General features: G+C 36.0%; 1 protein-coding gene across 1 annotated transcript; it reads left to right on the top strand.

The window, feature by feature from the left end:
* Positions 1 to 836: 836 nt before the first annotated feature.
* LOC148998704 (syntaxin-132-like) lies at positions 837 to 13,754 on the top strand. Its single transcript, XM_089141772.1, has 10 exons — positions 837 to 921; positions 3,992 to 4,080; positions 4,165 to 4,238; positions 5,325 to 5,367; positions 5,486 to 5,546; positions 5,674 to 5,699; positions 5,780 to 5,857; positions 7,199 to 7,279; positions 12,573 to 12,638; positions 13,232 to 13,754. Exons 1-10 carry the CDS (start codon positions 867 to 869, stop codon positions 13,403 to 13,405), a joined length of 747 nt encoding a protein of 248 aa, XP_088997898.1. The 5' UTR covers positions 837 to 866; the 3' UTR covers positions 13,406 to 13,754.
* The last annotated feature ends 3,751 nt before the right edge of the window (positions 13,755 to 17,505 follow it).

The following is a 17,505-nucleotide window of genomic DNA, read 5'->3' as shown; positions in this document are numbered from 1 at the left end:
ACTGTTAAAGTTGAGAGCTTTTTCTGGAGCGTCCCCCATCTTTTGATTGTAAAAACTTTTCTGTCCTGTTTCTAAATGCTTCAACATTATAGCTTAAGTCTAGGAAGTCATCTCTATATCATGTGGGAATGCTAAAAAATCTCCTTCATGGATGCTTTTGAACCCTCATATCTTTTTTAAATATTGTGATTCATCAAAGGACTAAAAAAAAATTTGGAGGGGTGTTAAAGTCAATGTATTTAGAAACCAAGTATGTTACATGTTTCTCATGGCCTCGGTGTTCCTACAGAATGTGTTCTTCTCTTTAGAGGTCAATGCCACATAAAATGTATCGTCAGCTATTTATTGTTGCTTGAATCCTTTTACGGATAAAATGTGAATCCAAATTATTGACTCAGAGATTTAACGTTATACTGCAAGCCCAAAATTGGCAGTCCCTAATATAAGATAAGATCTTCTGAATCCTTTGGCAATTTGTGTCCTTTCTTCGGAATCTCTGTCTACCCTAATCTTTAGCCTTGCTTGAGATTTCTAATTTGTAACACACATGACTTAAGCATGGAAATAATGCTTTAAATTAAAGTTACTATACCACTACTTTTTGCCCAACTTTGTCTTTTTTTCAGTCGAGTTTCATATGCTGGGTGCATTTGGTTTGATTCTTTTATTAAATAACAAATTGCCAGCTTTTCTTATTCTGCTTGTGGGGCACAGAATAAAAATCTGTGGCAAACTCTTAAAGCCACAGTTGGGGTGAAATATCAAATATCTAAATGCCTTCATATGATCATTTATTGATTTTTTGTTCTGTGTTTGATGCCTTCAAAGGAAGACGAGTTTCTGACACCATTATTACCAAATAATGTATGCAGAGTGCAAATGAAGAGTCAAAGTCTGTGACCAAGGCTGCTTCCATGAAAGGTAATTTCATGGTCTTGCACATTTTGTTCTTGTTTGAGGATGTACTCTCAAGATTTAACAATACTACATCTATAGTAGCACTGGCAAAACTTTGTATGTGTCTTAGAGACTAGTAAAAAGTTGTGCTGTGAAGATACAATGTTAACACAGATGGCAAAACTCTTAGATTTAACATCATGAAAGTGCTCTACGTTGTTTCCAACCCCAACCTTATGATGATCGAGTCCTGTATTGCAGTTGGGAAGGTTCAGCTGATCATAATGATCAGACAAATTGTATTTTTCTCACTTTATAAAAAATACACAAGAAAGCATGGGAAAGATGCATTGTACGTTTCTGCTACCCTATTTCTGCTTCTACTAAGCGGTAGCGACATTTATATTCATTCAAACATGTACTGATGGAGATGCATGTCCATACGTACGGGTGGTGAATTGCTAGTTAGCATGAAACAAAACCAATATCATCTATCTCCCAAATTTCTCAGCAGACTAACCAATAGCTAGCTGATAGCATCCCAAGCATCTTTTTCTGTCACCTCCAAATCATTACTGTCAATTATCCCCCGGAAACTCTTTTCTTTATCCATAAATCCAATTTTAACCCATCCCATCCTACCTATACATTGAAGGTCACTGTTGATTGGTTCCTAGTTGATCTTTTACCAATCTAGGACTAGATCTTTTTTTGTGCCACTTCAATTATTACAACACTTTATATATCATCTTTTTTTTTTTTTTTTTTTTTTTTTTGGGGGGGGGGGGGGGGGGGGGGGGGGGGGGGGGGGTTCTCTTCGAATCATCTGGACCTTATTGTACTTATGATCTTATTAAACAACTTGATTAGCTAGGTTATTCCACGGTTCCTAAGATTTTCACGTTTCTATGGGCAGCCCATTCGAGCTGAGTGCCTTGCCTACTTTCATCCTTTCTATAGCTTCTTTTCACTTTCGACACCCTTATTTTATACATGTATTTATAGTACGTTCAAGGCGTAGTTACTTAAGATGACTTCATTTAGTAGGCTGTAGAAATATTATTTTTATCCTGGGTAATTTTCAGGGTAATTTTCATTTGGACCCCGTAAGGTTTGGCCCAAAGTCACTTTCAATCCAACAAAAGTGACATTTTGCATTTGCCTTTCTTGGGGTATCCAAAAAAGACCAATTAAGGACACACCATCAATTACCAAATGGTTTCCGTTAGTTTAGTCATTTTTATGACCAAAATGCCGTTATACCCTTTTGATTTCGTTTATTCAACTCTAAAGTGAATATTACCAAAAATAATAATAATAATTTATTTTAACAAGTTGAGAGAAAATCATAATGATGTTTAATTTCTATAATTTTGTTAAAATAATATTTTTAATGTCTTAAATAGTTAAATGAGGATCTAAACATTAATTTCTCAAATAACTCAAAGTTTAATTATTTGAGAGATTAAAAAACTAATATTTTAACCAATTGATGGAAGTTAACTCTAATTATTACATTTTTTAACTTTTTGTTGAAAAAAGTATTTTTTCCCTTTTCTTTTGGTAATATTTACTTAAGTTAAAGAAAGGAAATCAAATTGGGATAAGGGCATTTTGGTCATAAAGATGACTAAGCTAACTGAAACCGTTTGATCATTAATGGTGTGTCCTTAGTCGGTCTTTTTTGGATACCAGGGGAGGCAAATGTAAAATTGTCACTTTTTCCTTTTTTTCATTAAAAATGACTTGGGCCAAACTTCAAGGGGTTCAAATGAAAATGAACCTTTTTATCTTTTCATAATGTCCTTGTCTCTTACTAGTACTCCACCATCATCATATTTACTAGTCTCCACCATCACATTTAATTACTAAATGTTGTTGAAGTCTCTAGTCTTCCTTTCTCTCATTTTAGCTTTATTTACAAAGCATTTCTCCTCTCCTTTGGGTTCAAATTGTTATAAATATTGGCATATTTTCAATCACTGATGTTGCTAATTTTAGGAGTACATGTTATGGTTATGGGTTTGAAGTCCTTACAGAGAACAATTTAGTAATAGAATTAAACAACAACCAACAACAACAACAAAAACACTCAACCTCTTCCCAACTAATTTGGGTCAGCTACATGAATCCCTGGCCTCCAACCAGCTTTATTTGAGGTCATACTTGATACAAGGCCTAAGCCATGCATGTCTTTTCTCACCAGTTCTGCTAAGGTTATTTTATGTCTGACCCTAGCTCTTTTAGTTCCTTGAACATGAATTAAATTACTCCTCCTTACTGAGCACTCAGAGGCCTCTGTTGAACATGGCCATATGACTTTCTCATAGCTAATGATGTATCAAAGCTACTCCAAAAGCAGCTCTGATATGAGCATCCCTTTATTCCGATTCCCATCTATCAACTCAAAAGTTAATTCGTTGTCCTTGAAGATGAAAATTCTTTTGAACCTAAACTGAGATCTGTTTTGCTTGTCCAGTGAAGGATGGAAGGAAAGGAGAGAGATCCACCAACTGAAAGAGGGGGAAAGATAACTAAGCAAGGTGCCAAAAAAGCAGATTGTTCCATTCAAAATGCTATCCTATATGGTATCGTGGTTATACATTAACGGGAAGAATAAAAAATAAATCGGATTAGTTAACTTTTCTGAAGAAGTTAGCCGAACTCTCTAACAACAAATAACCAATGACTGGTAAAACACGGTATTTCAAATATTAAAAACTCCTAATTGTTAGTTACACAAGATCCCTACTGCCTTCCGTAGAACTACTTAAAAATGAATCAATTAATTGCCCCCAAATTTTTAGTTCAAGAACTATTCTGCTCTTGGCATACGGGATTTGATCTATATAAATCAAAATTAATCACAGCCTCTTTTTCTGATTCATGGATTGCATCTGCATCAAGTTTTTCAGCTGAAGTTTCACCTTTGGATGGCTGTTGTATTTACTTTTGATGCCTATCTTTAGTGAGAAAATATTTGGCTATAATTTATATAAAACCTTTTTAACCTGTTTTGATCTTTGTTTTTCCATCAACCATGGTTCTGCTGTTTCAACTTGGTTCCACTGATTGGCTTTTCCATTATGTGCAGCAATCAAGCAGCGTATGGAAAAAGATGTAGATGAAGTTGGCAAAATTGCTCGTCTAGTGAAGTCAAAAATTGATCAGCTTGACAAAGATGTACTATTTTATTTCTTTTTCCTTCCTGAGTTATTTGCCTGCTCTTGAGTGTTTGCTCATTATCCTTGGGCTTCTTGCATGCAGAATTTGGCTAATAGGCAGAAACCTGGATGTGGAAAAGGAACTGGTGTAGACAGATCCAGGATGTCAACTACTATGTATATTCTTCTTGTCTGCTATTTTATTTGACTTTTAAATTTTTGCAGGTCGAGGGTATATAGTATTCTCTACAAGATCCCCTCTTTTATGCAGTCCTGCAAAAGCATTAGGGCTGCATAGCTAGTAATCTACCAGAGTATCATCCTAGACTAATAGGGATGCATACAAACGAGTGACAAGCAAATCAGAAATCTAATTTATGGCAATTCTCCTAGTACATAATTTTGTATCTAATAATAAATCCAATATATAACGTTTTCTTCTATTTCTGCTTTTTGACCATGAAGGTTCGGATTACCAAAGCCAAAGGGGACTTGCACCATCCCTCCTTCACTTTGCCCTGACAACAAAATGAGAATTAAATCAATAACTTGTTAAAGTCGACTTGCTCTCAAACTAACTGTGCTCAGAACTACCTCATAGACATTATTCAACTTGACCACTGTTCATTTCCTGATTGGTGATGAGAAAAAGCAGATTGAGATGCACCCGCTCCTCCAGGCATACAAGAAAAATGTGGGTTTTGATTAAAGTTTGATAACAGTCAAGGGAAGAAACCCCAAAAATTACCCAATGCAAAAGTAGCTTCTGGGAGCTTCAATCCCAAAATAGAGCTTTCAAGGTTTTTATTCCTACGTCTGGTTGTTAGGGGTGGGAATACATATCTTGTTAGCACTAACCACTTCCTGTCTCCTTCGTGAGAGAGACTGGATTCTATCTTTGGCATTATTCTAAGCTACATTTGCTATTGAGTTATTGCAATGGTATCCTTGTTCTCAATAACCGTTGTTGCATAAAATCCTTTTATTCTTGTTAACTTCATTATCTGTCTATAGCTTTGTATACTTCCCAATTTAAAACTTTGGCATTAAATAAGTTTGTATAATTCTAATTTTTCAATCAACACATGCTCTGGATGTTAGTAATAATCTGTATAATGGAACTTATTTAGTTATTTTAATATAAATATATTATATAATTTATTCTATTATCCATTTCCCTTCATCATCATTGTCACGTCTGTGCATGACTTAGGCAAAGTTTAATGAGCGGTAATCTTAATTAAACCTTATCTTTCACTGCAGTGCCTTGAAAAAGAAGTTCAAAGATAAGATGGCTGAATTTCAGGTAGTGTGTGTTTTCAATCCCATCCTGCGGCTTCTCCAAATGGAAAAAGAAAAAAGAACAACTTTTCTTTTTCTTATTCGTTGCATAATTTGTCTGATAAATGTTGAAATTTGTGCAGACTCTAAGAGAAAATATTCAGCAAGAGAATCGAGATATTGTTGAGAGAAGAGTTTTTACAGGTTTATATTCTCCTAGGCTATAATAAGAATGAATGGTTATCTGCAATTTAATTTTGTGGATCTTTATCATTATGTGGCCAATGCCCTGTTATTAATTTTGTAGTTTGTGTGTGTGCATGTTGATCAGTAACCGGTGAAAGAGCTGATGAAGAGGTGAGATTATCATTTCCCTCATAAGATTTCATATGTAGAAATGTGTATGTATGTAATGTATTTTTAAATATTATGTACAGACAATTGACCGGCTAATAGAGACTGGAGACAGCGAACAAATTTTTCAGAAAGCTATCCAAGAACAGGGCCGTGGCCAGGTTTGTTCCTTTCCCTCTATTGCTTTTTTTTTTTTTTAGGGTGGGGGGTGTGTGTGGGAAGGAAAGCCAATTTATTAAGGCTGCGTTTGTTTGCAAAGGTGGGGTGGAAAAAATAAAACATATGGGCCCCATGTGTAATGGGGTGAGGGAAAAGGAAAGGAAGGGATTTTGTGGAAAAGTCCCAATTTTTGGTTCCACATTTTTCTGCAAAATCCCACATATTTTGTGGGGTTTTTGAAAAGGCATGGGTGGGAAAGTTAGCATGCCATCTCACTAGACAAGCTTCCTTAAATTAAGGAAGCTTGTCTACAACTTTCCCACCCCCATCAACCAAACAAACCACATTTTTGGGATTTAATGGAAAAGTTTGTTTTTCCAAATTTTTTTCCCACCCCACCTTTATTCCAGCAAACAAACGCAGCCTAAGTTTATCGCATGTACAAAAAGTTTCTTGAGTTACATTGTTCCCACTGCAAGATAGTTTAGAAATGAGGGCCTTGTGGGTCCAACTGTAAGACAAATCCATCAAAAGTGATTATCAAATTCTTTAAACAAGATCTTTATTGCTTCGTTTGATGCTTTTGTTCACATTTATCGATTGTCAAATATTACCATCTCAAAGTAAGTTCAGGAAAACTCTTCTGCATGGTCTTACCATGACAAATTTTCCTTCACATGGTCTAGTATGAAGAGGCTTGTCTCCCCAAAACCTCTATTGGTTTCCAGGTGCCAGGATGATGTGGGAATTGTGAACCATTGGATAACACATTGTCAAATGTTACCATCTCAAAGGAAGTTCAAGGAAACTCTTCTGCATGGTCTTACCATGGCAATTTTTCCTCTACATGGTCTAGTATAAAGAGGCTTGTCTCCACAACACCTCTATCAGTTTCCAGGTGCCGGGATGATGTGGCAATTGTGAACCATTGGATACACAGGGTATAGTCTGGATAGACCACATGCCAAATTTTGACTCAATCAACCATTTGCCTAGTCTTATTGCATGCATCAAGATTCACCATGAATATCCATTTACCTGTAACCATTCTCCTACCAGCACTGTTTCTCTGATGTCCTGGCTTTTTAAAAAGCCTTTCTGCCACTTGGCAAATTATGTTTCAGCTGACAAATCGTAGATAATCAGCGGACCAAGCTCATTCTGCCCACAGTTTGAGCCCATCCAAGATCTGCCATGTGGCAGAGCTAGATCTCGTGTAAAAGGGACTCTTTATATGGCCATGAAGGGTCTTTTGACCTTGTAATTATTTATGGTCATACTTCGTGTATTATACCTCTTTTAATTTCTCCTAAGAAAATAAAAAAACATTTCTGTTTTGACAGATAATGGACACAGTGGCAGAAATTCAAGAACGTCATGATGCAGTCAGGGAACTGGAAAGGAAACTTCTTGAGCTGCAGCAGGTACTTCTTCATTTACATGCATTGATATAAAAAATGTGATGATTGGTATGGTCAAGCATGGGAAGTCAAGTTTTTACAATCGTTGTGGATGAATTTTCTGTTTTCTTAGCCAATGTTTCAATTGTGTGTCTCAGTGCTTAGGCTCTAGGTTCTAGCCAGGAAATCATTGAAATCTGGTTCAATACAACTGAGCACAAGCTCTATAAGCGTAAGTATACCTGGTTGACATGCGAAATAAGAGTACACGGTTGAGACATAAGTTTTGCCAAATGAAATGGTGTTGGGGCGCCAATTCAATGTTTGGAGTATCTAGGTTGTTAAAGACCACTCATGAAAGGGCCATTTAAGGGCCTTCCTCGAATGTGATCATGCCACCTCAATCGACTTTCTCGTGGCCAATCAATTTTCGAAGCTACTCCTAAGACTAGTTCTAATATGATCATTCCTTACTTTATCCTTCCTAGTTTTTCCACTCAGTGATTCACAGTCAGAAAGAATCAAACCACCTCCATGACGCCGCCATTTGCTTGTTTAGCTTGCCTATGATTCGTCAATCTGCTTTTCTTTCCTTTTTCCTGCTTGATCGCTTCGCTCCGATAGGCTCTCTGCGCTTCCGCTGCCGCTGTGCTTCCTGCTCTTCCATGTTAGCATCATCATTTCTGCTACATTTAGTTTATCCATATGATGTTTCTTAATGATTCAAGACTTTGCACCATACATCATGGCTGGTCATACTCTTTATTTGTTAATCCATATAAATACATTTGACAGTCCATAGATGAGCTGAGCCTCTCATGGTTCAGCACATCCTTACTCGTATCCTCTCTCCTAAGTTTGACATCCTTGTTTTGTTAGAAAGAACAGTCTGCATTGTCAACAACTCAAATTTCAGACCCAAATTCAATTATATACCCTCTCTCATACTTGCCCATGCACACCCTTGTAGTTCCATGCTTCATCTCCGAAACTCCTGTATTTGTCAATCGTTTGTTTTGCCATGTAGCTAACTCCATATGTATTGAAAATGTGTGAGTAGTGGACCTTGGGTTCCACATATGCAAATACTTTTTCTGTGACCATGGATTCCCTAGCGAAAAAAGATAAGATAGGCAACCCAATGAAAGAATACTACAGTAAATGTACACTTACTTCCCCCCCCCCCCCGGTTCTTTCTGCTTTGCAAGAAAAGGCTGTTTTGAGTATAGAAGAATAAAGGAATTTTTATGCTGAAAGAATACTACAGTAAAAATCCCACTGTGTTGCACCACCAGTGGAAGGGCTCCCAAATACATGAGTTTCTGTCAAAACACCTGACGTCTGGCATACTTCATGAGATCCCCAGCGGACAAGGCTTCTGCTACTGGGGGGGGGGTTGGGAGGGGGGAAATGTGCACAACCTTGTGTTCTTTTCAGATGATGGTACTGCTAAGCTCCACTAGAGAGTCTTGCCATCATCTAGCATGATGCTTTGAGTCTCCTTAATAGTGTTTGGCCAACTCTTCTCTCTCTCTTTTTTTTTTTTTTTTTTGGATGCTGGGTCCTCATAGCATACCCGGAACCATTCAGCCAATGATTGGAGACGCAAATCTCCATGCCCTGAATAACCAATTTACTAGTATCATCCATTACTGAATCTAATGCACCATAGGTTCGAGGCAGGGAAAGTAGTCCCTTCATCATTTCTGAATACAGTACCTGGAGTGTGTGGATCTGCCATCTACATTCAGCTTGATGAGGTTAGGAGGAAGACAGATATAACCCACAGAACAAATATAAATAAAATATATACTTTCTGCAATCTTCTGATCTCACGATAATAATATCTTGGGTAGGTCTTTCATATCCTCCTGCTGAGATTATAAATTGGATTCAAGAGCATTGAAGATCTTATGATAAACATATTTTCCAAAGACCCAAAAGAATTTTTTGAGAGAATGTTCATAATGGTCGACATATGAAAGTAAGGAAATTTTCTGGTACAATTTTAGGTAATTGGGGTTGTATTTCAAATGGAAGCATGTGTTAACCTTTAGGGACTGATGATGTTTTGCAATCCAAATAAAATTTAGCATTCTAATAATCGTATCAACATGGCAAATGATATGAATGTTTTCTTTGATGCTTCAAAGGAGTACTGATTGGAGGAATGAATTCACTTTTTAGATGTTGGTTTACATAGCCACTTCAAGCCTTGGATGGAAAATGCCAAACATGAAGAGGACACATCGGTTGATAGCCTCAAAGTCCAGATTGAGGAGGCCATGTCAATATTTGTATCTTATGGAAAAGGTTAGGGTGTTTTATCTCGAGGCGATGTTCCTTTCTGATGGAGGATGGGTTCTGCAGATTCTGTACCATCCGTATTTCCTACCATTTAGCAAACAGCATTACCTTGATGCAACTAATAAGTCTCCAGTCTATTGCCTTGTCAATTTGTAGGCAATCCTTATCCTCATTGTCTATTTAGATTGCCACATCAATGCCATAGCCATCATATTAGGATTCTCGATGGAATCTAGAAGAAGCTTCAACCAGAAAGGGTTCTGGAAAGAAAGGAGACTAGCATTATCTTTTAAGACCTAAACAGGTTAAAGCCTCCCTCCCATCTATGAAATTCACCCATGCTACCCCCTTTCCCTTTTTGTTCTAAGTGAATCTTTTCCATATTTAAACGGACTAGTAAAATTTCACGTGCATACATGTGATTTTGATCATTTCCTGAAATAATTTAAATATATAAACATTTTCTTTTAGGAGGAGAACAGGATAAGTTATCCTGTTTTCTTTTATGATTTTTAAAATTTTTAACATTTAGGGGTTATTAATGTTGATACATGTGATAATTGTTTAGAATTACCTTTTTTTTTTCTCTTCCTTTTTTAAAGGTATTTTCTGAAAATAAAATAGTGGGCAGATTTTTGGGGTGGGATGAATACAGTGAGAATCTTTTTAGTTGTGAATAATATTTATAGGAAAGAAATAAGGGAGGTTGGCAAAGGGACATAAGGTTTGAGGTAAGGGGGTGTTAGTTGAAGAGGTGTACCTCTTAAGAGAATGGATAGGTGGGAGGTTTTTTGTTGGTGGCATAATTCAATGAATATTACACAAGGGTTGCTTGAAAGGGTTTATTCAATGAGGAAAAGGTATGTTGTTTTGGAGGAAGGATATTTAATGAAAGTTTTGCCATAGCTGATTGAGGTTTCACTTTTATATAGCAATATAAGTGGCTTGAAAGGTTTTGTTCAATTAGGAAAATGTATGTTGTTTTAGAGGAAGGATATTTTGGTGTAATGAAAGTTTTGCTATAGTTGATTTGAAGTTTTACTTTTATATAGTAGTATGATAGTATGATATGATTTTAAAGGTGTTCTTTAAAAATAAAATAATGGGCGGAATAAATACAGTGAGAATTTCTTTTGGTTGTTACTTGCAAATAATATTTATAGGAGAGAGATAAGGGAGGTGGGAAAAGAAACACAGGGTTTGAGGTAAGGGGGTGTTAGTTGAAGTGGTGTACCTCTTAAGTCTTGAGAGAACTCCTTAAAGACAGGTGGGACATTTCGTTGGTGGCGTGATTCAATGAATATTATAGGGGGTGGCTTGAAAATGTTTGTTCAACAAGGAAAAGGTATGTTGTTTTGGAGAAAGAGTATTTTAGTCCAATAAAAGATTTGTCACAAGGTTTTGCTTTTATATAGTAGTATACTATAGTATAATATGATAGTGATATGATTTAAAGGTGTTTTTTTAAAAATAAAATATTGGGAAGATTTTTGGAGTGGGATGAAATATAATGAGAATATTTTTGGTTGTGACTTGCGAATAATATTTGTAGGAGAGAAATAAGGGAGGTGGGCAAAGAAACATAAGGTCTGAGGTAAGGGGGTGTTAGTTGAAGCATAGAATAAAATTCGACCGAAATTGTCAAAATTTTGGTTGAAATGTCTGCATTTTTTCAAAATCAAAACGAAATTCCAATTATTTTGGAAAAGTTACAGGTTTAGACTGAAATTTCGTAGATTTCGACCATCTCAACCGAAATTTCGACCATTTCAACATTCCAACTTGTTTTTCCTCATTTTTTGTTGATTTATATCCCATTTTCACTTAATTTCCACGACTCCTTTGCCTTCAAGTACATCTTTTGCTCATCTTGTGCCTCCAAACACCTCCTAAGCCACAAAAGCCTCAAAGGAAACTTTGGTAGCAATAGAATGTGAAGAATAAGCCATACCCTACAATTCCAAACATCCCCTTTTTTTATTTTTGTTTTGTTCATGCCTTAAATGATCTTGTATTGCCTTGAAATTAATATATGTTTACCCTAGGACTATGATCGATGATTGTGTTTTGTTAAACTTATTTTTTTATTATTTGCTACCATTTTTTCATTTTCTTATTTTAATAATTATTTTTTAAATTATATATTTTTATTTTATGTATATATGATATATGAGCTTCAACTTAATATATGTGAGACACCATCAGTTGATCCCTCCAGTTGGTCATTTTATTTTGTTAACTTGTTGTATATGTAACCATTCTATCAAACAGTTCATGTATGCTGATGATTCTATGCATGTATGTAATACAGTTTGTACTTGTCGGAATCAAATCATTTGTTAGTATACTTGAATGATAAATTTTCAATGTTTTTTTGGGCAAAATACTAGTTCCATTGTATTTATTATACTTTAAATAGGTAGGAGGCAAGAAATCAGATGAAATAGACATCATATAAGGCCTGAAACCTAGGGTCAAAATTATAAAAAAAAAAACCATATGTTTCGGTCGAAACCTAAAAATTTTGGCCTTTTCGTTGGTCGAAATCCTAGTTTCGACTGAAATTTTTTCCTTGGGTTGAAGTGGTGTACCTCTTGAGAGAACTTGTTGAGGATAGATGGGACATTTTGTTGGTGGCGTGATTCAACGGATATTACCACGGGGTGGCTTGAAAGGGTTTGTTCAAAGAAGGGTATTTTGGTCCAATGAAAGATTTGCCTGAACTGATTTGAGGTTTTACTTTTATATAGTAGTTTGATGCTATGATGATTATTGTTGTACCTGAAGACACCACCAAAACCTGGCATGTCACTCCCTTGGCTAAGAGTGCTATCCTATGATTCTGTATGTGGCATTCCTTGGGTTAATAAGTACTCGTTTTATTGTCCGTGTGTGTCTTCTGTAGGAAAAAATGACTTCAAGGACTCTTCAAGGACTCCTAACCAAGACTGTTGGATGATGAGTGAGTCAGTTGTAGCAGTTCTGATTCTTTGTTGATATGTGTGTGCAGATTTTTCTAGATATGGCAGTGTTAGTTGAATCACAAGGTGACTTGTTGGACAACATTGAGACACAGGTACCGAACCTTCTTGATTCTCAAATCTTGCATGGATTAGTGAACCCCACCCGGTCTCTATTGGCTCCTTGATGAATATGGGAGTGGGGAGTGGCTGCAATCATGTACTGTAATTCTCTTTTGCTCATCTCTTCAGGGGTAAAACATTGTCTTTGAGCACATCCTGCCAAAGATAGGTCACATTTTTTTATTTTTTTATAATAAAGCCCTAAAAGCATGTGACCTAGAAATGAATTGGCCATTAGTAGGATTTCTCCAGCACCAGAAATCAGCAATGATCATTTCTCCTCTTCCCTCATTGTTGGGATTTTCCTGCCAAAACATTTTTTTTCTAAACTCAGCCAGACTGCCACCATCCAGAAGTTCCTTTTTCCTTTTTTCTTCCACCCCCCCCCCCCTCTCTTTCTAAAAAAAAGAAAAACCCACCCTCAGGGTAGAGGGCGAGGGAGACATAAAAGAATGACATCTATTCTGAATTATGGCAAATGGTTCCGTCGAAGATGTTCAAATTTGGACCCCTAAATGTGCTCAAGGCCGATGTTGAAAAATAACGTTTCATTTAATAGTCTGATCTGGGCTTTCTTACCCTACAGGTTTCAACTGCAGTTGATCATGTGCAATCAGGAAATACAGTTCTCCAAAAGGCCAAAAAGCTACAGAAGAATTCTCGGAAATGGATGTGCATAGCTATTATCATACTTCTCATTGTTGTGGCTGTAATCGTTGTGGGTGTTTTAAAGCCATGGACCAGTAAGAATGGCGCTTAGTTGGTGTGCCTCTGTAATATAATATAGTAGTAGTTGTCGATATCTATTGGACATTTAGGGCTTTCTGTCCAAGTTATCACCGTAATATCTTCTTGGTCTTGTTCTTTGCCTTCTAAATCCCAGCTTTCATTTCCTTTGTTATGTGCCTTTCTGGTCTTAGCGTTGTACCTGCTGCTACACTCAGGATCTTTGTGACTGGTTTTCGGAAGTATAGATTCGCATTTTCTATTCTACAACTCTTCATCATCATCAAAACTCTAGATGATCGTCAGTCTCAGTTGAGATTGAATGCTTTGGAAAGGCTTGTTCTTTGTATGGGTTGTATATGTAATATATATATGCTCTGAAGAGGGACAAGGAAAAGCTTCATACACTGTTGTTTACTTTGGTAATAGGTCATCCAGTATAGTTCCAACATGGGATTTAAGCCCCAAGAGAAAGAGGGGGGGGGGGGGGGGGGGGGGAATCCCCTATTGTTGTTTAGTGAACTTCAGCACATGCGTGCGTACTAAAAGGTGAACTGTGCTACTAACATTTAAGTGATCTTCATCTCAACATCGAGCTTTCATCATGGATTTTTCTTCAAAGTGGGTACTGATGAGAAGTTTCACGCTTGAGATTTTTTTTCCCCCGGGGCTGGAAACAAACTTCTTAATAGGAATGTGAAAAGTTTCATGCTAAAACCTTCTGGCCTCTCTACCCATGAAAAATATAAGGGCAAAGAGAAACTTTGAACTTCTCAAAGTTATCAAACAATGAGATTCTTAACAGAAAGAAGTAAATTGTTAAGATCCAGTGTCAAGAATTGCTCCACGGTAGTAGTCTTTTGGTCAATACAGTATTGATACGGAAGTGGTATCCGTGGGATTCTAGACTGTATTAAATGGTATGAAATCAATACCTAGAACCATGGACAATATAAAGAAATGAGAAAACGAAGAAGGGATTCAACCAAAGGGGAGTCTTGGATCAGCTTTTATGACCACTAAAATAGAGGGTGCTCATAGGGGGTACACTGTGGATCCTATATCTAAATTTTCATTATAATTTTTTTTTCATATAAACAACTCTATTTTTGTAATTATAAAGTGTCGAAAAGAACTTCATGGATCTAACAAAAGGGTGTCAGTCAAGAGGGAGTGGATCAAACTTAAGCGTGTGACTGGTCCTCAGTTCAAGTGATAATCAGATTTTGTCTCTTTCTGATTGATTTAATGTGCCAAATAATTAATATATATTATTTCAAGTTATTGTATCATTTGCATAAAATTTAATTGGTTATTTATTTAATTAGAAAATCCAAATTTCTCCTATACATTGACAGCGTATCATATATCAATCTTCTATTAATCAATATCGTCAATATGGAATCTAGGGCATGCATGTGTATTAGGGCTGCAACTGGGCCGGGCTTTTGCAATCCCAAGCCCAGCCCTATATGTTCTAATCTGAGTCCATTCCCACCTTGATCCTAGTTCAGAGCCAAGGATTATTGCCCTACAGGGCCAAGCCAAGCCTATTCCGGCCCTAATTGGCCCTAATTGGGCCAGGTCAGGATGCGTTGGCTCTGATTGGCCCTAATTGGCCTTGGCACTAGCCCTCACCCTGATTAGCTCTGATTGGCCTTTACCTTGATTAGCCCTAATTGGCCCTAATTGGCCATGTCCCTAGCCTTAATTGGTCCTGACCCTAATTAGCCTTGTCCCTGCCCCTGATTGATCCTATCTTGGCCCTAGCCTTAATTGGTCATATTCTTGGACCTAAAATAACAAATGTAAATTCATAAGCAAATAATATAAATAAAAGTATCATAAGTAAACTAAAAATAAAATTTATAGAAATATAAAATGATTCAAGCTCATACAAAACGATAAAATAGTCAATAAGTTGATAGTGTTGATTTAAACATAAATAATTTCATACTCCATAATTCTATATTGATCTCTGAAAGTCTCTCATTGCTTTGATGATGGAAATTGAAAACCTCTCCCATTACTTTGGTGATGGAAATTAAAAACCCCTCCCATTGATATCCTTATTCAACAAAAGAAAAGAAAAAAAAAAATCATATTCAAAACTTTGTTAACAAGTAAATCAACGATAATTTAGTATTGATATTTTTTTCGTAATTAAAGAAAATTATTTTAGTTACAAACATAGCTATTTGTCCTTAATAAGGGTTTTTTTTTTTTTTTTTTTTTTTTTTTTTTTTTAAATATCACATTGGAGGCAAAAGAAATATGTCAATATTCGTGATGAGAAGTTGGGGTGTAGATTTGTTAGATACTAATTCTCTATATACTAGTTTTTATTATTTATAATATATATATTATCTCGCCTTAGTAAAAAAAAACAATGATTTTTTGGAACTAAAAATGACTTAATTCAAAAAATAAAAATTATCTTAAAAATAATATAAAAAGTGAACTCATAGTCTAATATTAACAAAATGACTGAAGGTCAAAGTCGAGGCTTATAGTTATATCAATGTTAATATGAAGATTAGGGAAAAAATATAATACATGATCAGGGTCAAATTAACATTAAGACTAGAGTCAAAATTAGGGTCAGGATTGTGCCAAAATGAGGTGGGTGCTTACTATATTGATAATGAAGATATAATTTATTGTTATTAATTTTTTTTTTAAAAACATGATCATGTTTTTAAAATTTGACAGGTGTCAAATATTCACCCATGTGGATTATAATTAATTCCTCTATATATAGGAGGAGGGTCCAGACTCAAATCAGGGCCAAAATCATAGGCCTAAATCAAGGCCAAGATTAGGGCCAATATCAGGGCTAGGATCAGGGTCAAGATCAAGGTCAGAATCAGGGCCAAAATCAGGGACGGGCCGGGATGGGATGGGCGGGCCAGAGAGTAATCCCAGGCCTGCCCTTGGCCCTAGTTCAGGGCCAGAATATTTTGGCCCTAACCCGCCCTTGTGGCCAAAATCTTTAGCCCAAGCCCTATTTGGGCTTAAGGCGGGTTAGGGCTGACAGGGCCAAACTTGCACCCCTATTGTGTATACTAGCATACCCCAACTATTAGAAAATGTATGACTACCTATTTCAGTGTTCTAGCAGCTCATTACAACATTTTACATTACTTAAAAATGTCACACACTTTGAAATGTGATATCATAAATATATCATGTTCTGTTTGTTGAAAACTTGTCGAGGAAACTGCACGAACACTTGAAAGATTGTTATAATCACGATACTTCGTTAGAGCTTAAACGTACCAAATGTACTTTCTTTAAAGTATTTAGACACCCTGATTTGTGTAGTATATGTTTCAAGTGTGTTTTCACCCCAAGATTAGTCAGCCCAAACATTTAAGATTGCACTCTAGAAAGGTTACTTAAGGTGTAATCAGGTTATGTTTACTGCTTAACAGAATAACAACAGGGAGAGAGAGAGAGAGAGAGAGAGAGAGAGAGAGAGAGAGAGAGAGAGAGAGAGAGAACGAGAACGAGGAGGAGTAAATTCAGTGTTAAAAATGAATTCAAAAATGGGTTTATATAGAGCCCCAAAGGCTGTGGGTGAAAAGCTTTTTCTAGATTGGGCCCATGACAAAATGAGCCTTTCGGATCACGGCCTATGACCCATGACCCTCCCACATCCCCAAGCCCCAAGTCATATAGAATTACTAATATTAATTAATATATAGCTATATAACCAAGGCTAGGTCACACCGGGGTTCAGGCTTGTTCACGTCGCACAAGGTTCGATCCTTAACCCCAAGGATATTTACATAGGTTCTTACTATATAAAAACGAGTTAATCAGCTCCTTTCTGCCTGATGCAAGACTAAAGTTTCTGTTATAGAAATCATAAAACAAAAAACATGATTAAAACATATATATATATATATATATATATATATATATATATATATATATATATATATAAAATAATATACATAAAGTTTTAAACATATTTCCAACACTGTTTAATTTGCGCCCTTTTTTACAGCATCGATTGACTATCACTACCATATATTTAAAAGTGTTTACCAAAAAATATATATATATATATATATATATATATATATATATATATATATATATATATATATATATATATATATATACTAG

This window comes from Hakea prostrata, unplaced genomic scaffold (genome assembly GCF_041222555.1).
Source record: "Hakea prostrata isolate BN-2017 unplaced genomic scaffold, UWA_Hpros_2 contig_180, whole genome shotgun sequence".
Classification (NCBI taxonomy): domain Eukaryota; kingdom Viridiplantae; phylum Streptophyta; class Magnoliopsida; order Proteales; family Proteaceae; genus Hakea; species Hakea prostrata.
The sequence above is the reverse complement of the archived record's forward strand: the minus strand, read 5'-3'. Positions and strand labels throughout refer to the sequence as shown.

What these genes read in the sequence shown, in the direction of transcription:
- LOC148998704 (XM_089141772.1), top strand. Translation starts at nt 867, where the DNA reads ATGCAGAGTGCAAATGAAGAGTCAAAGTCTGTGACCAAGGCTGCTTCC. An exon ending in ATAAGATGGCTGAATTTCAG is followed by an intron (nt 5,368 to 5,485) that starts GTAGTGTGTGTT and finishes AAATTTGTGCAG; the next exon opens with ACTCTAAGAGAAAATATTCA. An exon ending in AAGAACAGGGCCGTGGCCAG is followed by an intron (nt 5,858 to 7,198) that starts GTTTGTTCCTTT and finishes CTGTTTTGACAG; the next exon opens with ATAATGGACACAGTGGCAGA.